We start from the raw sequence: 25,520 nt of genomic DNA on the forward strand, positions 1-25,520 counted from the left end.
AGAGAGAGAGAGAGAGTGAGTTTTGGTGTGTCAGTTTGTGTGTGAGAGTTTCAGTGTGTCAGCGTGTGTGTGTGTGACAGTTCCAGCTTGTCAATGTGTGTGAGAGTTTCATTATGTGGGAGTTTCAGTGTGTGTGTGAGAGAGAGAGCTTCAGTGCTTCAGATTGTGTGTGTGTTTCAGTGAGTCAGTTCGTGTGAGAGTTTCAATGTGTGTGTGTGTTTGTGTGTGTGTGTGAGAGGGCTTCTGTGTGTGGGGGTGAGAGAGTTTCAATGTGTCAGTGTGGGAGTGAGTTTCAGTTTGCGGTGTGTGTGTGTGAATTTCAGTGTGCATGAGAGTGAGTTTCAGTGTGTCATTGTATGTGTCTGATTTTCAGCGTGTCAGTGTGTGTGCGTGTGAGGTTCAGTGTGTCTGTGTTTTTGTGTGTGTGTGTGAGAGAGTTTCAGTATGTCAGTTTGTGTGTGTGAGTTTCAGTGAGTCAGTGTGTGTGTTTCAGTGTGTCACTGTGCGTAAGAGAGACAGTTTCAGTGTGTCAGATTGTGTGAGTGAGTTTCAGCATGTCATTGTGTGTTTGTGTGTGTTTCAGTGTGTCAGTGTGTGCTGTAGAGCTTCAGCGTTTGTGTCTGTGTGACAGAGAGTTTCAGTGTGCCTGTGTGTGTGTGTGTGTGTGTGTGCATGAGTTTCACTGTGTCAGTGTGTGTGAGAGAGACAGTTTCAGTGTGTCAGTGTGAGTGTGTGAGTTTCAGTTTGCGGTGTGTGTGAGTTTCAGCGTGGCAGAACGTGTGTGTGTGTGTGTGTGTGTGTGTGTGTGCATGTGTGTATCTGTGTGTGTGTGTGTGTGAGGTTCAGTGTATCAATGTGTGTGAGAGAGATTTTCAGTGTGTGAGAGTTTCAGTGTGTCAGTGTGTATGAGAGTTTCAGTGTGTCAGTGTGTGAGAGAGAGATTCAGTGTGTTAGTGTGTGTGTGTGTGTGTGAGAGAGTTTCAGTGTGTCAGTGTATGTGTGGGAGTGATTTTCAGTGTGTCCATGTGTGTGCGTGAGTTTCAGTGTTTGTGTGTGTGTAAGAGAGAGAGTTACAGTGTGTCAGTGTGAGTGTATGAGTTTCAGTTTGCAGTCTGTGTGTGTTTCAGTATGTCAGTGTATGTGAGTGAGTTTCAGTGTCACATCGTATAAGAGAGTTTCAGTATGTCAGTGTGTGTGAGTGTCAATGTGTCTTTGTGTGTGTGTGTGTCAGAGAGAGTGTCAGTGTGTTTGTGCCTGCGTTTCAGTGTGTCAGTGCATGTGCGCAAGTGATTTTCAGTGTTTCAGCATGTGTGAGAGAGGTTCGGTGTGTCAGAGTGTGTTTTGTGTGAGTTTCAGTGTGTCAATGTGTGTGTATGTGTGTGTGTGTGAGAGAGAGAGAGAGAGTTTCAGCGTGTGTGAGGGAGATTTTCAGTGTCAGTGTATGTGAGCAGAGCTTCAAGTGTCAGTTTCTGTGAGAGTTTCTGTGTGTGTGTGTCTGTCTGTCTGTGTGTGAGAGAGAGACTTTCAGTGTGTCAGTGTGTGTGTGTATGTGTGTGTGTGCGAGTTTCAACATGTCAGAGTGTGTGTGGGAGACTTCCAGTGTGTCAACATGTGTGAGAGTTTCAGTGTGCCAGTGTGTGTGTGAGAGAGTTTCAGTTTGTCAGTGTATGTGTGTGTGAGTTTCAATGCGTCAATGTGCATGAGTTTCTGCGTGTGTGTGTGTGTGTGTGTGTTTTTTGTGTGTGCGAGAGTTTCAGTGTGTCAGCATGTGTGAGAGAGAGAGTTTCAGTGTTACAGTATGTGTGTGTGAGAGAGTTTCAGTGTGTCAGTGTGTGTGTGTGTGAGCTTCAGTGTGTCAGTGTGTGTGTTTGAGTTTCAATATTTCAGTGTGTGTTTGAGAGTTTCAGTGTGTCAGTGTCTGTGAGCAGAGTTTCAGGGTGTCAGTTTGTGTGAGTTTCTGTGCGTGTGTGTGTGTGTTTGAGAGAGAGAGAGTTTCAGTGTGTTAATATGTGTGAGCTTCAGTGTGTAAATGTGTGTGTGTGAGAGATTTTCAGTGTGTCAGTGTGTGTGAGCAGAGCTTCATGTGTCAGTTTGTGTGAGAGTTTCTGTGTGTGTGTGTGTCTGTCTGTCTGTGTGTGTGTGAGAGAGAGTTTCTGTATGTCAGTGTGTGTGAGTGTGGGTTTCAGTGTGTAAATGTGTGTGTCAGAGAGTTTCATTGTGGCAGTGTGTGTGAGGGAGAGTTTTAGCGTGTCAGTGTGTGTGTGAGTGAGGTTCAGTTTGACACACTGTATAAGAGAGAGTTTCAGTGTGTCAGCATGTGTGTGTGAGAGTTTCAGTGTCTGTCTGTGTGTGAGAGAAAGAGAGAGTTTCAGTATGTCAGTGTGTTTGTGCCTGAGTTTCAGTGTTTCAGTGCTTGTGTGCGAGTGGTTTTCAGTGATTCAGTGTGTGTGAGAGAGTTTTGGTGTGTCAGAGTGTGTTTTTGAGTGAGTTTCAGTGTGCCGGTGTGTTTGTGTGAGTTTCAGTGTGTCAGTGTGTGTGTGTGTGTGTGTGTGAGAGAGAGAGAACTTCAGTGTGTTAGTGTATGTGTGTGAGTGAGTTTTAAGGTGTCAGCATATGTGTATGTGAGTTTCAGTATGTATGTGTGTGTGTGAGTTTCAGTGTGAGTTCCAGTGTGTCAGAGTGTGTGTGGGAGAGTTTCAGTGTGTCAATGCATGTGAGATTTTCAGTGTGCCAATTTATGTGTGTGTGAGTTTCTGTGTATGTGTCTGTGTGGGTTTTTTTGTGTGTGTGCGAGAGTTTCAGTGTATCAGTGTGTGAGAGAGACAGAGTTTCAGTGTTACAGTGTACGTGTGTGAGTTTCATTGTGCCAGTGTGTCTGTCTGTGACTGAGTTTCAATGAGTCAGTGTGTGTGTGAGAGTTTCAGTATGTCAGTGTGCATGTTTGAATTAATTTCAGTGTGCCAGTGTGTTTTGTGTGAGATTCAGTGTGTGTGTATGTGTGAGACAAACAATTTCAGTGTGTTAGTGTACATGCATAAGTGAGTTTCAGTGTGTCAGTGTGTGTATGTGTGTGTGTGAGTTTCAGTGAGTCAGTGTGTGTGTGTTGCAGTATGTCAATGTATGTATGAGAGAGTTTCAGTGTGTCAGTCTCTGTGTGATAGTTTCGCTGTATCAGTTTATGTTAGAGTTTCAGTGTGTATGTGAGTTTCAGTGTGTCAGTGTGTGTTAGAGTTTCAGTATATCAGTGTGTGTGTGAGATGTTTCAGTGTGTCAGTGTGTGTGAGCTTCAGTATATCAGTGTGTGCGTGAGTAGTTTCAGTGCGTCAGTATGTGTGAGTATGTTTCAATGCGTCAGAGTGTGTTTGTGAGAGTTTCAGTCTGTCAGTCATTGCAAGTGTGGCTTTCAGTGTGTCAGTGTGTGTGAGAGAGAGAGTTTCAGTATTACAGTGTGTGTGTGAGAGAGTTTCACTGTGCCAGTGTGTCTGTGTGTGAGTGTCAGTGAGTCAGTGTGTGTGAGTTTCAGTGTGTCAGGATGTGTGAGTATGTTTCAATATGTCAGTGTGCGTGTGTGAGTTTCAGGGAGTCTGTGTGTGTTTGTGAGAGTTTCAGTGTGTCAGTCATTGCGAGTGTGACTTTCAGTGTGTCAGTGTGTGTGAGAGAGAGTTTCAGTGTTACAGTGTGTGTGAGAGAGAGTTTCACTGTGCCAGTGTGTCTGTGTGTGCAAGTGTCAGTGAGTGAGTGTGTGTGTGAGTTTCAGTATGTTAGTATGTGTGTGAGAGAGAGTTTCAGTGTGTTAGTCTCTGTGTGATACTTTCACTGTGTCAGTTTGTGTTAGATTTTCAGTGTGTCAGTGTGTGTGTTTGAGTTTCAATGTTTCAGTGTGTGTTTGAGAGAGTTTGTGTGTCAGTGTGTGAGAGAGAGTTTCAGTGTGCATGTGTGTGAAAGAGTTTCTGTGTGTCACCGTGTGTGAGAGAGTGATTTTCAGTGTGTCAGTGTGTGTGAGAGTGAGTTTCAGTGTTGCAGAGTGTGTGAAAGCATTTCAATGTGTCAGTGTGTGTGTTTGGGTTTCAATGTTTTAGTGTGTGGATGAATTTCAGTGTGTCAGGGTGTGCGTGTCTGTGTGAGTTTCAGTGTGTCAGTGTGTGTGAGGAAGAGTTTCAGTGTGTCACTGTGTGAGCAGGCTTTTAGTGTGTCAGTGTGTGTCAGAGTTTCAATCTGTGTGTGAGAGAGAGTTTCAGTGTGTCAGTTTGTGTGAGAGGTTATGTGTGTGTGTGTGTGTATGTGTGTGTGCGTGAGAGAGAGAGACTTTCAGTGTGTGAGGGAGAGTCTCAGCATGTCTGTGCGTGTGTGTATGTGTGTGTGTGATTTTCAGTGTGTCAGAGTGTGTGTGTGAGTTTGTGTGTGTGTGTTTTTTTGTGTGTGTGAGAGAGTTTCAGTGTGTCTGTCTGTGTGAGAGGGAGAGTTTCAGTGTTACAGTGTGCGTGTGTGAGAGTTCCACTGTGCCAGTGTGTCTGTCAGTGAGTGAGATTCAGTGAGTCAGTGTGTGTGTGAGTTTCAGTATGTCAGTATGTGTGTGGGAGTTTAAGTGTGTCAATCTCTGTGTGATAGTTTCACTGTATCAGTGTATGTGTGTGTGTGTGCGTTTCAGTGTGTCAGTGTGTGTGAATATGTTTCAGTGCACCCGGATGTTTGTGAGTTTCAGTGTGTGTGTCTGTGAGTGAGTTTCTGTGTGGCAGTGTGTCTGAGTGAGTTTCAGTATGTCAGTTTGTGTGTGTGTGTGTGTGAGTGAGTTTTAGTGCATCAGTGTGTGTGAGAGCTTCAATCTGTGTGAGAGTGAGAGAGTTTCAGTGTGTCAGCATGTGTGATAGTTTCTGTATGCGTCTGTGTGTGAGTTTCATTGTGTAAACATGTATGTGTGAGAGATTTTCAGTGTGGCAGTGTGTGTTAGAGATTCACTATGTCAGTTTGTGTGAGAGAGAGTTTCAGTGTGTGAGAGTTTCAGTGTGAGAGAGAGTTTCAGTGTGTCAGTGTGTGTGAGAGAGTTTTAGTGTGTCAGTGTGCGTGAGAATTTGTATGTCAGTGTGTGTGTGTGAAAGATTCAGTGTCAGTTTGTGTGTGAGAGGGAGTTCCAGTGTGTCAGTGGGTCTGTGTGTGCATGAGAGAATTTTAGTGTGTTGCTGTGTGTGAGCAGAATTTTAGGGTGTTTGTGTGTGTGAGAGTTTCAAGGATGTGTGAGTGTGTGTGTGTGTGTGTGTGTGTGAGAGAGAGAGAGTTTCAGTGTGTCAGTGTGTGTGTGTTTGTGTATGTGTGAGTTTCAGTGTGTCAGTGTGTGTGTGTGTGTGAGAGAGAGAGTTTCACTGTGTCAGTGTGTGTGAGAGTTTCAGTACGTGTGTGTGTCTGAGAGAGAGTTTCACTGTGTCAGTGTGTGTGAGAGTTTCAGTACGTGTGTGTGTCTGAGAGAGAGTTTCACTGTGTCAGTGTGTGTGAGAGTTTCAGTACGTGTGTGTGTCTGAGAGAGAATTTCACTGTGCCACTGTGTGTGTGTGAGAGTTTCAGTACGTGTGTGTGTCTGAGAGAGAATTTCACTGTGCCACTGTGTGTGTGTGAGAGTTTCAGTACGTGTGTGTGTGTGAGAGAGAGTTTCACTGTGTCACTGTGTGTGTGTGAGAGTTTCAGTACGTGTGTGTGTGTGTGAGAGAGAGTTTCACTGTGTCAGTGTGTGTGTGTGAGAGTTTCACTGTGTCAGTGTGTGTGAGAGTTTCAGTACGTGTGTGTGTGTCTGAGAGAGAGTTTCACTGTGTCAGTGTGTGTGTGTGTGTGTGTGTGTGTGAGAGAGAGTTTCACTGTGTCAGTGTGTGTGAGAGACAGGTTTCAGGGTGTCAAAAATGCTTGAAAAATGCAGCAGGTCTGACAGCATCTGTGGAGAGAAAAACAGAGTTAACGTTTCGAGTCCGTATGACTCTTCTTCAGAGCTAAAGAGAAGTGAAAATGTGATGAAATTTATAGTGTTTAAGGGGAGTGGAGCAGGTGAAGCTGGATAGAAGGCCAGCAATAGGTGGAGGCAAAGGAGAGATTGACAAAGATGTCATGACCAAAAGGACAAAGGGATGTTAATGGTAGTGGTATTGGCTAGAGGAGGTGCTGATGGTGGCATTGAGGTCAGAAAGAAACTTGATAATAGCAGGGCAAGGGTGAGCACCCTGAAAAGAACACCATGAACAATTCTTTCTCCAGTAGATCAATGACTGCTTCGGTGCTGCTTCATGCTCTCGTCTGAACCTGGAAACATTTATCAATTTTGCTTCCGATCTCCACCCCTCCATCACCTTCACATGGTCAATCTCCGACACTTCCCTTCCCTTCCTTGACCTCTCTGTCTCTATTTCTGGTGATAGACTATCCACCAATATTCATTACAAGCCTACCAACTCCCACAGCTACCTCGACTACAGCTCCTCACACCCCGCTTCCTGTAAGGACTCCATCCCATTCTCTCAGTTCCTTCGCCTCCGTCACATCTGTTCCAGTGATGCTACTTTCCAAAATGGCGCTTCTGACATGTCTGTCTTCTTCCTTAACTGAGATTACCCCCCACTGTGGTTTACAGAGCCCTCAACCGTGTCCGGCTCATCTCCCGCGCCTCTGCCCTCACACATTCCCCTCCCTCCCAGAACCATGATAGGGTCCCCCTTGCCCTCAATTTTCACCCCACCAGCCTCCACATTCAAAGGATCATCCTCCGCCATTTCCGCCAACTCCAGCATGATGCCACCACCAAACACATCTTCCCTTCTCCCCCGCTATCAGCATTCCATAGGGACCATTCCCTCCAAGACACCCTGGTCCACTCTTCCATTACCCCCAATTCCTCATCCCCTTCCCACGGCACCTTCCTATGCAATCGCATAATGTGCAACACCTGCCCATTTATCTCCCCCCTCCTCACCGTCCAAGGGCCCAAACACTCCTTTCAAGTGAAGCAGCGCTTCACTTGCACTTCCTTCAATTTAGTCTACTGCATTCATTGCTCCCAATGCGGTCTCCTCTACATTGGAGAGACCAAACGCAGACTGGGTGACTGCTTTGCGAAACACCTTCGGTCTGTCCGCAAGCATTACCCAGACCTCCCTGTCGCTTGCCATTTCAACACTCCACCCTGCTCTCATGCCCACATGTCCGTCCTTGGCCTGCTGCATTGTTCCAGTGAAGCTCAACGCAAACTGGAGGAACAGCACCTCATCTTCCGACTAGGCACTTTACAGCCTTCCGGACTGAATATTGAGTCCAACAATTTCAGATCATGAACTCTCTCCTCCATCCTCACCCCCTTTTTCCCCCTTTTTTCAATATTCATTTTTATTTATTTTAAAAAAATTTTATTCACTTATTTTAATTTTATTTACTTTCATTTTTATTCATTGTTTTATCCCCATCTTTTATCCTATTTTCGATCTTTTTTCCCCACCACCTTCCCCTCCACCCAACCCCACCCCCCACAAGGGCCATCTGCCACTTGTTCATGGTGTTCTTTCCAGAGTGCTTACCCTTGTCCTGCTACTATCACATTTCTTTCTTACCTTAATGCCACCATCAGCACCTCCTTTAGCCCTTACCACTACCATCAACACCCACTTTGCCCTTTTCTTCATGACATCTTTGTCGATCTCTCCTTTGCCCCCACCTATCATTGGCCTTCTAACCAGCTTCACCTACTCCACTCCCCTTAAACACTACATATCACATTTTCACTTCTCTTTAGCTCTGAAGAAGAGTCATACGGACACAAAACGATAACTCTGTTTCTCTCACAACAGATGCTGTTAGACCTGCTGAATTTTTCCAGCATTTTCTGTGTTTGTTTCAGATTTCCAGCATCCGCAGTATTTTCCTTTTATTTCAGTGTGTCAGTGCGTGTGAGTTTCAGTGTGTCACTGTGTGAGTGAGCTTCAGTGTGTCAGTGTGTGTGCCAGAGAGTTTCAGTGTGTCACTGTGTGTGAGAGAGAGAGTTTGGTGTGTGTGTGTGTGTGTGTGTGTGTGAAAGTTTCAGTGTGTCGGTGTGTGTGAGTTTCAGTGTGTCAGTGTGTGTGTGTGTGAGAATTTCAGTGTGCCAGAGTGTGAGAATGAATTTCAGTGTGTTAGTGTGTGCATGTGAGTGAGTTTTAGCGTGTCAGTGAGTATGTGTGGGAGAGATTCAGTGTGTCGGTATGTGTAAGGCAGCCTTTCAGTGTGTCAGTATGTGTGTGTGTATGTGAGTTTCAGTGTGTGTGAGGAATAGTTTCGGTGTATCAGTGTGTGTGAGAGTTTCAGTGTGTCAGTGCCTGTGAGATTTTCAGTGTGTGTGTGTGAGAGAGAGTTTCAGCCTGTCAGTGTGTGAGAGTTTCAGTGTGTCAGTGTGTGTGTGTAAGAGTTTGTGTGTCAGTGTGTGTATGAGTTTCAGTGTGTCAGTGTCTGTGTATTTGTGTTAGTGTGCGAGACAGTTTCAGTCTGTCAGTGTATGCGTGAGACAGAGTTTCAGTGTCAGTATGTGCGTGAGAGTTTCAGTGTTTCAATTTGTGAGTTTCAGTGTGTCAGTGTGTGAGTTTGTGTGTCAGTGTGTGCGTGAGTTTCAGTGTCAGTATGTGCGTAAGAGTTTCAGTGTGTCAGCGTATGTGTGTGAGTTTCAGTGTGTCAATTTGTGTGAGTTTGTGGGTCAGTGTGTGCGTGAGACAGAGTTGAAGTCTGTCAGTGTGTGTGAGAGACAGTTTCAGTGTGTCAGTGCGTGTGAGAGACAGTTTCAGTGTGTCAGTGTGTGAGAGAGACAGTTTCAATGTGTCAGTGTGTGTGAGAGACAGTTTCAGTGCGTCAGTGTGTGAGAGAGACAGTTTCAGTGTGTCAGTGTCTGTGAGGGACAGTTTCAGTGTGTGTGTGTGTGAGAGACAGTTTCAGCGTGTCAGTGTGTGTGAGAGACAGTTTCAGTGTGTGTGTGTGTGAGAGACAGTTTCAGTGTGTCAGTGTCTGTGAGGGACAGTTTCAGTGTGTCAGTGTGTGTGAGAGACAGTTTCAGTGTGGTCAGTGTGTGAGAGAGACAGTTTCAGTGTGTCAGTGTGTGAGAGAGACAGTTTCAGTGTGTCAGTGTGTGTGTGAGAGACAGTTTCAGTGTGTCAGTGTGTGAGAGAGACAGTTTCAGTGTGTCAGTGTGTGAGAGAGACAGTTTCAGTGTGGTCAGTGTGTGAGAGACACAGTTTCAGTGTGTCAGTGTGTGTGTGAGAGACAGTTTCAGTGTGTCAGTGTGTGTGAGAGACAGTTTCAGTGTGTCAGTGTGTGTGAGAGACAGTTTCAGTGTGTCAGTGTGTGTGTGAGAGACAGTTTCAGTGTGTCAGTGTGTGTGTGAGAGACAGTTTCAGTGTGTCAGCGTGTGTGAGAGACAGTTTCAGTGTGTCAGTGTGTGTGTAAGAGACAGTTCCAGTGTGTCAGTGTGTGTGAGAGACAGTTTCAGTGTGTCAGTGTGTGTGAGAGACAGTTTCAGTGTGTCAGTGTGTGTGTGAGAGACAGTTTCAGTATGTCAGTGTGTGTGAGAGACAGTTTCAGTGTGTCAGTGTGTGTGTGAGAGACAGTTTCAGTGTGTCAGTGTGTGTGAGACAGTTTCAGTGTGTCAGTGTGTGTGTGAGAGACAGTTTCAGTGTGTCAGTGTGTGTGAGAGAGACAGTTTCAGTGTGTCAGTGTGTGAGAGAGACAGTTTCAGTGTGTCAGTGTGTGTGTGAGACAGTTTCAGTGTGTCAGTGTGTGTGTGAGAGAGACAGTTTCAGTGTGTCAGTGTGTGTGAGAGACAGTTTCAGTGTGTCAGTGTGTGTGAGAGACAGTTTCAGTGTGTCAGTGTGTGTGAGAGTCAGTTTCAGTATGTCAGTGTGTGAGAGAGACAGTTTCAGTGTGTCAGTGTGTGTGAGAGACAGTTTCAGTGTGTCAGTGTGTGTGAGTCAGTTTCAGTGTGTCAGTGTGTGTGTGAGAGACAGTTTCAGTGTGTCAGTGTGTGTGTGAGAAACAGTTTCAGTGTGTCAGTGTGTGCGTGAGAGACAGTTTCAGTGTGTCAGTGTGTGTGAGAGACAGTTTCAGTGTGTCAGTGTGTGTGTGAGGGACAGTTTCAGTGTGTCAGTGTGTGTGAGAGACAGTTTCAGTATGTCAGTGTGTGTGAGTCAGTTTCAGTGTGTCAGTGTGTGTGAGAGACAGTTTCAGTGTGTCAGTGTGTGTGAGAGACAGTTTCAGTGTGTCAGTGTGTGTGTGAGAGACAGTTTCAGTGTGTCAGTGTGTGTGAGAGACAGTTTCAGTGTGTCAGTGTGTGAGAGAGACAGTTTCAGTGTGTCAGTGTGTGTGAGAGACAGTTTCAGTGTGTGTGTGTGTGAGAGACAGTTTCAGTGTGTCAGTGTCTGTGAGGGACAGTTTCAGTGTGTCAGTGTGTGTGAGAGACAGTTTCAGTGTGGTCAGTGTGTGAGAGAGACAGTTTCAGTGTGTCAGTGTGTGTGAGAGACAGTTTCAGTGTGTCAGTGTGTGTGTGAGAGACAGTTTCAGTATGTCAGTGTGTGTGAGAGACAGTTTCAGTGTGTCAGTGTGTGTGTGTGAGACAGTTTCAGTGTGTCAGTGTGTGTGAGACAGTTTCTGTGTGTCAGTGTGTGTGTGAGAGACAGTTTCAGTGTGTCAGTGTGTGTGAGAGAGACAGTTTCAGTGTGTCAGTGTGTGAGAGAGACAGTTTCAGTGTGTCAGTGTGTGTGAGAGACAGTTTCAGTGTGTCAGTGTGTGTGTGTGAGAGACAGTTTCAGTGTGTCAGTGTGTGTGAGAGACAGTTTCAGTGTGTCAGTGTGTGTGAGAGACAGTTTCAGTGTGTCAGTGTGTGTGAGGGTCAGTTTCAGTGTGTCAGTGTGTGAGAGAGACAGTTTCAGTGTGTCAGTGTGTGTGAGAGACAGTTTCAGTGTGTCAGTGTGTGTGAGTCAGTTTCAGTGTGTCAGTGTGTGTGAGAGACAGTTTCAGTGTGTCAGTGTGTGTGAGAGACAGTTTCAGTGTGTCAGTGTGTGTGTGAGAGACAGTTTCAGTGTGTCAGTGTGTGTGAGAGACAGTTTCAGTGTGTCAGTGTGTGTGTGAGAGACAGTTTCAGTGTGTCAGTGTGTGTGTGAGAGACAGTTTCAGTGTGTCAGTGTGTGTGAGAGACAGTTTCAGTGTGTCAGTGTGTGTGTAAGAGACAGTTCCAGTGTGTCAGTGTGTGTGAGAGACAGTTTCAGTGTGTCAGTGTGTGTGAGAGACAGTTTCAGTGTGTCAGTGTGTGTGTGAGAGACAGTTTCAGTATGTCAGTGTGTGTGAGAGACAGTTTCAGTGTGTCAGTGTGTGTGTGAGAGACAGTTTCAGTGTGTCAGTGTGTGTGAGACAGTTTCAGTGTGTCAGTGTGTGTGTGAGAGACAGTTTCAGTGTGTCAGTGTGTGTGAGAGAGACAGTTTCAGTGTGTCAGTGTGTGAGAGAGACAGTTTCAGTGTGTCAGTGTGTGTGTGAGACAGTTTCAGTGTGTCAGTGTGTGTGTGAGAGAGACAGTTTCAGTGTGTCAGTGTGTGTGAGAGACAGTTTCAGTGTGTCAGTGTGTGTGAGAGACAGTTTCAGTGTGTCAGTGTGTGTGAGAGTCAGTTTCAGTATGTCAGTGTGTGAGAGAGACAGTTTCAGTGTGTCAGTGTGTGTGAGAGACAGTTTCAGTGTGTCAGTGTGTGTGAGTCAGTTTCAGTGTGTCAGTGTGTGTGTGAGAGACAGTTTCAGTGTGTCAGTGTGTGTGTGAGAAACAGTTTCAGTGTGTCAGTGTGTGCGTGAGAGACAGTTTCAGTGTGTCAGTGTGTGTGAGAGACAGTTTCAGTGTGTCAGTGTGTGTGTGAGGGACAGTTTCAGTGTGTCAGTGTGTGTGAGAGACAGTTTCAGTATGTCAGTGTGTGTGAGTCAGTTTCAGTGTGTCAGTGTGTGTGAGAGACAGTTTCAGTGTGTCAGTGTGTGTGAGAGACAGTTTCAGTGTGTCAGTGTGTGTGTGAGAGACAGTTTCAGTGTGTCAGTGTGTGTGAGAGACAGTTTCAGTGTGTCAGTGTGTGAGAGAGACAGTTTCAGTGTGTCAGTGTGTGTGAGAGACAGTTTCAGTGTGTGTGTGTGTGAGAGACAGTTTCAGTGTGTCAGTGTCTGTGAGGGACAGTTTCAGTGTGTCAGTGTGTGTGAGAGACAGTTTCAGTGTGGTCAGTGTGTGAGAGAGACAGTTTCAGTGTGTCAGTGTGTGTGAGAGACAGTTTCAGTGTGTCAGTGTGTGTGTGAGAGACAGTTTCAGTATGTCAGTGTGTGTGAGAGACAGTTTCAGTGTGTCAGTGTGTGTGTGTGAGACAGTTTCAGTGTGTCAGTGTGTGTGAGACAGTTTCTGTGTGTCAGTGTGTGTGTGAGAGACAGTTTCAGTGTGTCAGTGTGTGTGAGAGAGACAGTTTCAGTGTGTCAGTGTGTGAGAGAGACAGTTTCAGTGTGTCAGTGTGTGTGAGAGACAGTTTCAGTGTGTCAGTGTGTGTGTGTGAGAGACAGTTTCAGTGTGTCAGTGTGTGTGAGAGACAGTTTCAGTGTGTCAGTGTGTGTGAGAGACAGTTTCAGTGTGTCAGTGTGTGTGAGGGTCAGTTTCAGTGTGTCAGTGTGTGAGAGAGACAGTTTCAGTGTGTCAGTGTGTGTGAGAGACAGTTTCAGTGTGTCAGTGTGTGTGAGTCAGTTTCAGTGTGTCAGTGTGTGTGAGAGACAGTTTCAGTGTGTCAGTGTGTGTGAGAGACAGTTTCAGTGTGTCAGTGTGTGTGTGGGAGACAGTTTCAGTGTGTCAGTGTGTGGGAGAGACAGTTTCAGTGTGTCAGTGTGTGTGAGAGACAGTTTCAGTGTGTCAGTGTGTGTGAGAGACAGTTTCAGTGTGTCAGTGTGTGTGTGGGAGACAGTTTCAGTGTGTCAGTGTGTGTGAGAGACAGTTTCAGTGTGTCAGTGTGTGTGAGGGACAGTTTCAGTGTGTCAGTGTGTGTGTGAGAGACAGTTTCAGTGTGTCAGTGTGTGTGTGAGAGACAGTTTCAGTGTGTCAGTGTGTGCGTGAGAGACAGTTTCAGTGTGTCAGTGTGTGTGAGAGACAGTTTCAGTGTGTCAGTGTGTGTGTGAGGGACAGTTTCAGTGTGTCAGTGTGTGTGAGAGACAGTTTCAGTGTGTCAGTATGTGTGAGAGACAGTTTCAGTGTGTCAGTGTGTGTGTGAGAGACAGTGTCAGTGTGTGTGAGAGACAGTTTCAGTGTGTCAGTGTGTGTGTGAGAGACAGTTTCAGTGTGTCAGTGTGTGTGTGAGAGACAGTTTCAGTGTGTCAGTGTGTGTGTGAGAGACAGTTTCAGTGTGTCAGTGTGTGTGAGAGACAGTTTCAGTGTGTCAGTGTGTGTGTGAGAGACAGTTTCAGTGTGTCAGTGTGTGTGAGAGTCAGTTTCAGTGTGTCAGTGTGTGGGAGAGACAGTTTCAGTGTGTCAGTGTGTGTGAGGGACAGTTTCAGTGTGTCAGTGTGTGTGTGAGAGACAGTTTCAGTGTGTCAGTGTGTGTGTGAGAGACAGTTTCAGTGTGTCAGTGTGTGCGTGAGAGACAGTTTCAGTGTGTCAGTGTGTGTGAGAGACAGTTTCAGTGTGTCAGTGTGTGTGTGAGAGACAGTTTCAGTGTGTCAGTGTGTGTGAGAGACAGTTTCAGTGTGTCAGTATGTGTGAGAGACAGTTTCAGTGTGTCAGTGTGTGTGTGAGAGACAGTTTCAGTGTGTCAGTGTGTGTGAGAGACAGTTTCAGTGTGTCAGTGTGTGTGTGAGAGACAGTTTCAGTGTGTCAGTGTGTGTGTGACAGTTTCAGTGTGTCAGTGTGTGTGTGAGAGACAGTTTCAGTGTGTCAGTGTGTGTGAGAGACAGTTTCAGTGTGTCAGTGTGTGTGTGAGAGACAGTTTCAGTGTGTCAGTGTGTGTGAGAGTCAGTTTCAGTGTGTCAGCGTGTGTGAGAGACAGTTTCAGTGTGTCAGTGTGTGTGTGAGAGGAGAGTTACATCGGGCGGCATTAGGATAAACGCAAACGCGATTTTTCTCTGCACTCATTTCACATTTTCGCATTTGAAACAAAAAAAAGCAGCAGTGTGTAATCGGGAGAAAGCATTCACACATCATCTATTACCCAGAAACCAAGAAGTATAGGAACAGAGATGGAATTACTGTGCACAAGTCTCCCAGCAAGGTAATTAACACTTCCAATATTTGCTAGTATATTCCGATACATACAACTGTCATTTCCTGCCGGAGCATCTTTTAAAATTAAATTGCAGGTGAACAATCCAGAGGGAGGTTTTCAAATTCCTTAAAAGCGGCGGCTCAGCATATTTTTCGTTGAAGTTCCTCCACTTTTATCACATCCTTAAAATATACAAATAAAAGCCCCACGCTCTAACCGCTGGGCAATTCTTAAATAAATAACATGAAATATGAATGCGGAATAAAGAGGGAGGTGTACTCCAACACATACCAGACGCCACGACTGCATGCTGACCGAGGCTTTGGGTGTACATCGATTTCATAAACCGGCAGAAAGGGACTGACTGTTGACACCAATTTAGTATTCTCCCTCTCTCCCTCTCTCTCTCTCTCCCTCTCTCTCTCTCTCTGTTAACATGGGTTTTGGAGGCTTCAGGATTGACGTTTGCAGCTCCCTAGATGCCTGGACGTTTATTTATATTTTTAGAAATTGCTTTATCCAGATTAACAAGTCGTCAAAGCTCCCCCCCACCCCCCCACCCCAACCCCCCACCATGAAAAAGCGAGTAGTTTCTCTCTCTCTCTCCAACCTCTTCCTCTCTCACTGTCTGTCTCTCAATGCGCTGAGGTTTTTTTTTCGCTCTGCTTCATCGTCCCTACCGAAACCTCCCCCCTCTCTCCTCTCCTTTCTCTCTCTCTCTCTCTTACATTCCGCAAGCGGTTTATAAAAAGGCTGAAAATGAGATTAGTTATTTCCCAGCCTCTCTGGCCCCATTTTCACAGCCTCTCTGCCCTTTGGCTGTGATATATTTATATATATTTGTATGTATGTATGTATAGGTTGGGGAACAACTTGTGCTCCCATCCAGCTATTGTGTGGGGACTTGAACACAGCTGGGCTGATGTGCAGGTGACGACGAACTCTTCTTGGCTGCTTTCTCCCTCCCAACTCTTCTCGTACCTTCAGCACTTTCAGACCAGAAAGTCTCTCTAACGACAGGAACGTGGATGGGACGTTCAACACTGAGGCCAGTGAGGACCTGGGAGCTGTCCTTCGCCTGGTATCTATAACCCCGTGTTAATGATGTGTGTGTGGACTGGGTTGGGTGGGGAGGGGGGGGAAAAACCCGCGAGCAATTGCCCCCCACCCCACTCTCTCCCAGCCCTGGGCAACCTGGCAAACTCGAAACTAAAGCCAAGGCACAGTGTTACCCACTGCCAGACCCTGGGGGAGGGCACCGAACTCCGGGATTAGGCGTGTCTGATCTTCGGTGATGTTGATATTTATTTTGTCTGCTGATCTCCATTGTGTCTGCCTCCGCCCTCAGCCTCTCAAAAAAAAACTTTTCAGGCTAATTGAAGTTGTTGCTGCTTATTTATAAATATAAATATATATATATGCAAATATCTATCACACACACACACACCTATATATATATATATATAACACACATGTTTACATATAGGTCCACCCCTTGCCCTGCAACTTCCTCCAATCCCTTCACGTCGGACGTGCGGGCAAGCGAAGGATTACAGAGCAAGAGGCAAGGCCCCAGCTGAGAACTCACTTAATGATGAACGCCGTTCGAGAGCCGTGACCCTTCTATTCGCCGCCCTGTGCCCATTACTGCGCTAGTGAGGCGTTAAATTCGTTTACCCAAGGCGTTGCTTTTCACCGAGCCAGGGGTGAAATGGTGTCTGGTCGATGCGGTTCAGTTGGAGGGGGATCCCCTTGTGTTCCAAAAGCAGCAGAAAGTTCATTAGGGAATGAATGGTGTGCTTTAGAAAGCATCGGTTTAATTTATTATTGGGTTGGGGAGATTAAATCATTAATTCCATAATTTAAAGTTTTTTTTTAATATATTCATTGGCTGGTTCTCTCCAGATACATTTGCCTGGCTGTAAATGTATTTGTTTTGGTTTTGGGTTTGTGGTGGGGAAGGGAGCTGGTTCATTTGGTTTTAAGCCCAGGGTCGGTTTGGCTCTCTGAGTGAGTGTTGGGAGTCGGTCTCTGCTTCCCTGGCCGGTGTCAACTGGAGGTCATGTCATCCCCCCCTCGGCTGATGCCTCTCTGTGTGCCTCCTAGGAGAGTGATGGATTGCCACTGAGAGGACACACAACAACAAAAAAGTCTCCCCCTCACCCACCCACCCCCCACTCCCCTCCAGGCTATGTCCTTCTCCAGAGCATTAGGCACTAGGCTGGGTCCCTTAGCAAGAAACCTGGACCCAGAGATCCGCCAGTTAATCATTCCTCCCCACACCAAGGCATGTCAGACTCAGTGCAGACTTGCAGAGGGATAGTATTTTCTTGACTTTTGTTTAATCTTTCAAATTAGATTTTCAGCAGAGACCATTGCTGCCCGTGTGGAGCACAGAGTTGAGGAGTAGACAGTTCAATCGATGGAACCAGAGAGGTTTAAATGGTTAATACTCTCATTTCAGTCAGTGATCTCTGTAATCTTGTCCATTAACCCCCTGCCTGTCCCTCTCACCGTCCTCTTCACAAATACAATAGGTATTTCAGAGGCTCACCGTCGGTGAGGGCAAATGTGATAGTTTAAGGTTTTGGCATTAACTCAGAGCAGTTATTAAGGATGGAAGCGCAGGCTCAAAATGGGAGATCAAAATGAAAAAATTCTAAAGTGAAAAACATTCAACATGAAAGAAAAGGAAACAAATTGCACAGAATCGAAATGGGGGGGAAAAAAATGACCCAAAAAAATCAAAAAATTCAAAAGTGAAGAAGCACAGACTCAAAATGGTGAAAAAATTAAAATGAAAAACATCAAAAATGAAAAAATTCAAAATGAAAAATTGAGGGGAAATGGACAGGTTCAAAATGGGAAAAATTTGAAAAAAAATCCAAAAATGAAAAAGCACAGACTCAAATTGGGGAAAAAACATCAAAATTTAAAAAAATCAAAAATGAAACAATCCAAAATGACAAAAATGGGGGAAGATGCACAGACTTAAATGGGGGAAAAATTTCAAAAATTCAAAATGAAAATGCACAGACTCAAAATGGGAGGAAAATTTAAAAAAATCAAAAACGAAAAAATTCAAAAAATGAAAACATGGGGGGAAATGCATAGACGCAAAATGGGGGAAATTGGGGGGAAAAAATCAAAATAAAAAATTTTAAAAAGAGGGGGAAGCCCAAACTCAAAATGCAAAATGTCAGGAAAATGCAAAAAAAAAAATTTAGGAATGAAAAACTAGGGGAAAAAAATCACCAACTCAAAATGGAAAAAAATAGTCTTCGCTCACAGGGAATTATGAGCTAGTTACAGGAGTTATTAGGAATTGTGTGAGGGTTCGGTATGCAGAAGGCATGGGTGAAAGGGTTAAATTTAACCCAACTATCTCGGACTAAACCTCTTGTTTTATTAAATTAGGCGTAGAGGGTTGGGATCGAAATTTTAAAACGTACCCTCTCAGCCCTCGAAAGAATATCGTGGAAGCCAAAATAGTCGGATGGGCCGCTTCGCTCCAGGTTAAAGAAGGAACTCAGCAGGGCCTATTTAAAAAAAGGGGGGCAAGGAGAGATAGAAAGAATAAACCACTTTATTCTGAGACGGGGCAGAAACTATGAAAGCACCCGGAGCAGGGGAATTGTCAGAGCGAACGAAAGAGCGCTGGTGTTCAAATTAACATCAATTGAGAATAAAAGGGGGACTGGGGAGAGAGAAGTGGAGGAAACAAGCTAGAATACAAAAGAGTCATTTAAAAAAAGGGAGGGCAATTCTCCCATGGCTCGTCTACTCTATTGTTTAAAATCACAAAACATTTTAATCGGTTACAGAACGAAAAGTTTAATATAAAAAATAAAACAGGCACATCAGCAGGTATTCGTTGGATACAATTAACCATTGTAAACTCTGTCCCACTTGTGGCTAGTTTTCTTTCTCTCTCTCGCCTAGACATGAATAAATAAAAAATTACGAGGCCAATTCTTTTGCCGTTCGTGAATCTGATTTTCTCTCTCTCTCTCTCTATTCTGCACGGTTTGGGTTACAATCTCTGTGCCAGGTTTCGCTTCTCATTGTCAGGTATCGAACAGGGGGGATTGTCTCTGGTGACTGTAGTTCGGTCCCCGCAGAGCAACAAGGTGCATAGCCCCCTCCCCAGTCAGTGGTAACCGAGCAGATAAGGCTCAAGGAGGACCTCGACCCTCAGTGAGACACGAAGATTAGATTTGTTGTGTGATTCTGAGAGGAGGAGGAATGGACCTGCGAAGAATGGATTAGTCCCCAGTATTGTGTCCTTTATAATGTAGCGGTGACTCGCTGTTCAGAAGCAGCCGAGGGGACGTTTGGGCTGTGGGGGAGAATAAAATGAGTTGGGGTGGGAAGAGTAATCGGAAATACACACTCGCCTCTTCCTAAACACCTTGAAATTGCCTTTTATTTGTGCTTCCCTCGCTGACTGCGATTGCATTGATTGTAGGAGTTGCCAATTTTTTGGAGATCATTCATCGCTACGATTTTAGAACTGGGGGTGGATGGGGGGGTGGGGGGGAGAGAGATAGAGGAGGGGAGAACCTGGTCAGACAAGGTTTGGGTTAAATCAGTCATTTGTAGGAGACAGACAAGCCCCAAAGGGGGTCAGAGGGAAAGGACCTGGGGAAATAATGGGGTGGAGACCACTTGGCGATTTAAGGGAAGAGTTTAGGCAAATGAAAACTGATCAAATTAAAATAAGGTCACCCCAAAAAAATAAACGCCTTTAATATATATATATATATATAAAAGCGTGACATGGGGCGAGAGGGGATTATTGCAGTCAGGCTTGTTTGAGTGCCGGGGTTTAACTCTTGGGGGATTTCTTTCTTTACCCAGGCTGTTTATTTAGAAACACATTTAATGTCAGGGCTGGTCTACAAAAACAAACCAGGCTGAAGACAAATGAGGCTTCATTAAGGCTTTCTACACAAATACACCGAGGATAAAGGGGAGAGAAGGAGGCTGCTCCGAATGAGTTTGTTATTTCTGTGGCACTCACTCTGTTACAGTCTGGACTGAGAGGGGAGGGTGGCTGGGGAGACTGGACTGAGAGGGGAGGGTGGCTGGGGAGTCTGGACTGAGAGGGGAGGGTGGCTGGGGAGACTGGACTGAGAGGGGAGGGTGGCTGGGGAGTCTGGGCTGAGAGGGGAGGGTGGCTGGGGAGGTACATTCTGAGTCGGATGTGTCCTCATCCGTCACTGTGTCAGGCGGTGGGAGTCGCTCAGAGAACAGGGTCGACGTGTAAGAGACATTTCCCACCCTCGCAAGGGCAGCTTTTCCCATTCTCTGGGCTGCCCCACCGACCCAGGGCGCAGAGCCTTCACTGCTCGTTCACCCCCCCTGGAACACAGCACTGGCCAAGACCAGGAGGGTGGCCCGGAGCCAGAGGGGCACTCCACCCCGGGCCGCGGGACAATCTGGGGGACCCGACTTTTAACAGGCGGGTTGAATGCAGAGTTTCAGCACCTGCTCCATGTCCTCACCCTCTCCGGCTCCATATCCTCACCCTCTCCAGCCCCATGTCCTCACCCTCTCCAGGCCCATGTCCTCACCCTCTCCAGCCCCATGTCCTCACCCTCTCCAGCCCCATGTCCTCACCCTCTCCAGCTCCATGTCCTCACCCTCTCCAGCCCCGTGTCCTCACCCTCTCCAGGCCCATGTCCTCACCCTCTCCAGCCCCATGTGCTCACCCTCTCCAGGCCCATGTCCTCACCCTCTCCAGGCCCATGTCCTCACCCTCTCCAGCCCCATGTCCTCACCCTCTCCAGCCCCATGTCCTCACCCTCTCCAGCCCCATGTCCTCACCCTCTCCAGCTCAATGTCCTCACCCTCTCCAGCTCCATGTCCTCACCCCCTCCAGCTCCATGTCCTCACCCTCTCCAGCTCCATGTCCTCACCCTCTCCAGCTCCATGTCCTCACCCTCTCCAGCCCCATGTCTTCACCCTCTCCAGCCCCATGTCCTCACCCTCTCCAGCCCCATGTCTTCACCCTCTCCAGCTCCATGTCCTCACCCTCTCCAGCCCCATGTCTTCACCCTCTCCAGCTCCATGTCCTCACCCTCTCCAGCTCCATGTCCTCACCCTCTCCAGCTCCATGTCCTCACCCTCTCCAGCCCCATGTCTTCACCCTCTCCAGTTTCATGTCTTCGCCCTCTCCAGGTCCATGTCCTCACCCTCTCCAGCTTCCTGTCTTCACCCTCTCCAGCCCCATGTCCTCACCCTCTCCAGCTCAATGTCCTCAGCCTCTCCAGCTTCATGTCCTCACCCTCTCCAGCCCCATGTCTTCACCCTCTCCAGCTCCATGTCCTCACCCTCTCCAGCCCCATGTCTTCACCCTCTCCAGCTCCATGTCCTCACCCTCTCCAGCTTCATGTCCTCACCCTCTCCAGCCCCATGTCTTCACCCTCTCCAGCTCCATGTCCTCACCCTCTCCAGCTCCATGTCCTCACCCTCTCCAGCCCCATGTCTTCACCCTCTCCAGCTCAATGTCCTCACCCTCTCCAGCTTCATGTCCTCACCCTCTCCAGCCCCATGTCTTCACCCTCTCCAGCCCCGTGTCCTCACCCTCTCCAGCCCCATGTCTTCACCCTCTCCAGCTCCATGTCTTCACCCTCTCCAGCCCCATGTCTTCACCCTCTCCAGCCCCATGTCCTCACCCTCTCCAGCTCAATGTCCTCACCCTCTCCAGTTTCATGTCTTCGCCCTCTCCAGGTCCATGTCCTCACCCTCTCCAGTTTCATGTCCTCACCCTCTCCAGTTTCATGTCCTCACCCTCTCCAGCTCCATGTCTTCACCCTCTCCAGTTGCATGTCTTCACCCTCTCCAGCTCCATGTCCTCACCCTCTCCAGCTTCATGTCCTCACCCTCGCCAGCTTCCTGTCCTCACCCTCTCCAGCTTCATGTCCTCACCCTCTCCAGCTCACGTTCTGACTGGAAATTATTTTGCTTTCAGCTTGGTTCTAAAAAAAAAAAGAATGGAAAGAGAAAGGGAGGGGGCAGTGGGATACACTGGGAGTATGGGGGATACACTGGGTATATGGGGGATACACTGGGAGTATGGGGGATACACTGGGTATATGGGGGATACACTGGGAGTATAGGGGGATACACTGGGAGTATGGGGGATACACTGGGTATATGGGGGATACACTGGGAGTATGGGGGATACACTGGGTATATGGGGGATACACTGGGAGTATGGGGGATACACTGGGTATGGGGGATACACTGGGAGTATAGGGAATACACTGGGTATGGGGGATACACTGGGTATATGGGGGATACACTGGGAGTATATGGGAATACACTGGGTATATGGGGGATACACTAGGAGTATAGGGGATACACTGAGTATGGGGGATACACTGGGAGTATAGGGAATACACTGGGAGTATAGGGGATACACTGGATATGGGGATACACTGGGAGTATAGGAGATACACTGGGTATGGGGGATACACTGGGAGTATAGCGAATACACTGGGCATATAGGGGGATACACTGGGTGTATAGGGGGATACGCTGGGAGTATGGGGATACCCTGAGTATGGGGGATACACTGGGAGTTTAGGGGGATACACTGGGAGTATGGGGGATACGCTGGGAGTATGGGGGATACACTGGGAGTATGGGGGATACACTGGGAGTTTAGGGGGATACACTGGGAGTATGGGGGATACACTGGGAGTTTAGGGGGATACACTGGGTATATGGGGGATACACTGGGTATATGGGGGATACACTGGGAGTATGGGGGATATACTGGGAGTATGGGGAATACACTGGGTATATGGGGGATACACTGGGAGTATGGGGGATACACTGGGAGTTTAGGGGATACACTGGGAGTTTAGGGGGATGCACTGGGTATATGGCGGATACACTGGGTATATGGGGGATATACTGGGAGTATGGGGAATACACTGGGAGTATGGGGGATACACTGGGTATATGGGGGATACACTGGGAGTATGGGGGATACACTGGGTATATGGGGGATACACTGGGAGTATGGGGGATACACTGGGAGTATGGGGGATACACTGGGTATATGGGGGATACACTGGGAGTATGGGGGATACACTGGGAGTATGGGGGATACACTGGGAGTATGGGGGATACACTGGGTGTATGGGGGATACACTGGGTATATGGGGGATACACTGGGTATATGGGGGATACACTGGGAGTATGGGGGATACACTGGGAGTATGGGGGATACACTGGGTATATGGGGGATACACTGGGAGTATGGGGGATACACTGGGAGTATGGGGGATACACTGGGAGTATGGGGGATACACTGGGAGTATGGGGTATACACTGGGTATATGGGGGATACACTGGGTATATGGGGGATACACTGTGTATATGGGGGATACACTGGGTATATGGGGGATACACTGGGTATATGGGGGATACACTGGGAGTATGGGGGATACACTGGGAGTATGGGGGATACACTGGGAGTATGGAGGATACACTGGGTATATGGGGGATACACTGGGAGTATAGGGAATACACTGGGTATGGGGGATACACTGGGAGTATGGGGGATACACTGGGAGTATGGGGTATACACTGGGTATATGGGGGATACACTGGGTATATGGGGGATACACTGGGTATATGGGGGATACACTGGGTATATGGGGGATACACTGGGAGTATGGGGGATACACTGGGTATATGGGGGATACACTGGGTATATGGGGGATACACTGTGAGCCAGGGAAAGAATGAAACCTTTACAAAAAGTGGGGAAACAATGAGAAGACTTGCTCCCCGGCGCGCTGTAAATAACCATGTTTGTAACTTTGTGTCCCGATTGCGCTGTGAGTTTAGTTACTCGTCGCTGGGATAAATTTGCCAAATCTCTGGCCCGGTTCACCAGGTGAACAGTTGCATTTTTATATCGGCTCTTTCCCTTCTCTGAATTTCATTTCCCTCTCCAGTCTCTATCTCTGTCCCTGCTTTTCCCTCGCCCTGTCCATTCTTCGTCACTTTCTCACTGCCTCTTCGCTAAACTTCGGATTATTTACCCGACATTATTTTCCATATCGCTGTCTTCCTCTCTCTTCTATTTATCTCTGATTGCCTCTCCTTCTTTCTCTTACTCTTTGCCTCCACCCAGTTATCTATCCCACTCTTCCTGTACCCCTCTCACACTCACTCTCTCTCTCTCTCATTGTCTCTCCTTCACTGTTTCACTCACTGTCTCTCTCACAGATGCACTCTCTCTCTCAATGTTTCTTTCACACTCTCATTGTCTGTCGCGCTCTCTCACAGGCACTCTCTCTCTCTCACTGTCCCTCTCACTGTCTCTCCATCTCACTCTCACTGTCTTTCTCACAGATACTCTGTCTCACTGTCTCACTCTTGCTCTCATTGCCTCTCACTCACTTTCTCTCTCTGTCTCTCTCACATTCTGTCTCTCTCAAGACACTTTCTCATTGTCTCTCTCACTCTGTCTCTCACGCTTATTGCCCCTCTCACAGACACAAACTCTCTCATTCTCTCTCTTCCCCCCTCAGCTTCTCCCTCCCTCTCACCATCTCCCCCTCTCTCTCTCTCTCTCTTTCTCCGTCTGATCTTATGCCAGTCTCCCTTTAACGAAAACGCCCCGAGCAAGCTCTCAATCACTGCACCTTTTTCTTTCTGAATCCACATGATTAAGATGAGTTCAGTGCATAAAACCCTTTGGATTTAAGCGGGGTGGGGGGAACTGAGTTTGTAAACCTTAAAAGAGAGACCCAGGTTACATTTAATCTCAGTCTATCAATGTTGCAATATGTAAACTCCAAACTCGACCAGGCGTTCAATCTCACAATAACCTTTAAATACCAGGGAAAGTACACGATGGCACTTGAATGCTCACCTCACCCTGACAGTGGGATCATTGTAAAGTTCTTTAAACACTGGCCTGGGAGTACTGATAATTCATTATGGGTATTATGGTATTACCAACACCAGAGATTAAGAGTCACAGCAGGAATTTCACTGGTTAAATGAGTTCTATTGTAAAGGTTGATCTGACAGGGTTGTTCAGTAGATTATTGGGTTTTGTACACAGTTCCTGTTTGACTCAATGTTCCTGACAATGGTATGCAGCTAATTGAACATGTCTTCCCTTTTTACAGTAGCTCTGTTGACTGTTTGAACTTTGCATGACCTCCCCCTGGGCTTGAACCGGTGCAGCCAGGCCGGGGCATGGACATTAATCGTCGCCCGGAGTTGCAATATGACCCCCTTTGAGGTTGCGAAGCTGCAGGATCTCTAACCACCCCACCCCCGCCCCCACTCTCCTTCTGGCCACCCTCCCGGAGGAGCTGGGCTGGTCGCCTTGTACTCTGAGCACACAGCGCTGTCTAGTGGGGCTGTGGAGGAACAAATGGGGCGAGGACAGAATTCAGACTTGACCAGGACCTGGTCCCGGTCAGCAACCGGACAGAATGATGACATGCATTCTTATGAGCATTTAAACACACATTCAAATCCACCAAACGTGTGGATTTTTTTTAACACGCACAGACATGGACCACACTCGCCCTTTAATACATGTTGAATATTACCTCGCTGGGAGTATGTGCACAGTGTAGCATTTTATGGAAGGTTTTGTGCATTTGTATCGTGTATGTAGTCTCTGTGCAAACTTGTATCCCTAAATGTTGACTCTTTCTGCCTCTGCCCCAACACCTGGATATAAAACACTTCAGCGTGGCTGAAGAGAAAGGGACACGCTGTGCAATCTTCTCATCTTGCAGCCGTCAGGACAGATGCGCGAGTACCAAATTTCAAAGCCAGCAGCCATTTAGAATGCACGAGAAAAGGGTCCTGATTGGTTGGCAAGTCAACTCTGATTGGTCGAGGCTTTGGCATGGAGAATGCACCAGGAAAGTGTTGCCCCCCACCCCCCCCCACACACACACTTCTGTTTAATTCAAGAAAGGCACAAAGTCTGGACTTGTTCTTTCTTTTGGCATATTTGTGTCTGTCCTGATGAGTGCAAGATGAAAAGTTTTGACAGCATGTCTCTTTTTTCAGCAGTCCTCAAGTTCTGCACCACTGAGTGACTATAAAACACCTTATACACATCATATACATTTTAGGTGTCTATGAATGATACTAAAACACCCATGAACTCAGCCCTCCCCACCTCTATAGTCTCCTCGAGCCCCACAGCCCGTCAAGATAGCGACAGCCCTCCAGCTCTGACCTCCTGTACATTTCTAATCTTCTTCGCTCCACTACTGGTGGCTG

General features: G+C 47.1%; 1 protein-coding gene across 3 annotated transcripts in view; it reads right to left on the bottom strand.

Moving 5' to 3' along the window:
- The window catches only part of LOC144671454 (homeobox protein Meis1-like), a 464,290-nt gene extending 449,640 nt beyond the window's left edge, over positions 1–14,650 (bottom strand). For all 3 annotated transcript variants that reach the window (XM_078533376.1, XM_078533369.1, XM_078533377.1), the window contains exon 1: positions 14,529–14,650. In XM_078533376.1, coding sequence (XP_078389502.1) covers positions 14,529–14,546 — 18 coding nt within the window. In that variant the 5' untranslated portion in view covers positions 14,547–14,650. The remainder of the gene's footprint in view (positions 1–14,528) is intronic.
- Positions 14,651–25,520: the final 10,870 nt, after the last annotated feature.

Source organism: Cetorhinus maximus, chromosome 32, assembly GCF_964194155.1.
Source record: "Cetorhinus maximus chromosome 32, sCetMax3.hap1.1, whole genome shotgun sequence".
NCBI classification, from domain to species: domain Eukaryota; kingdom Metazoa; phylum Chordata; class Chondrichthyes; order Lamniformes; family Cetorhinidae; genus Cetorhinus; species Cetorhinus maximus.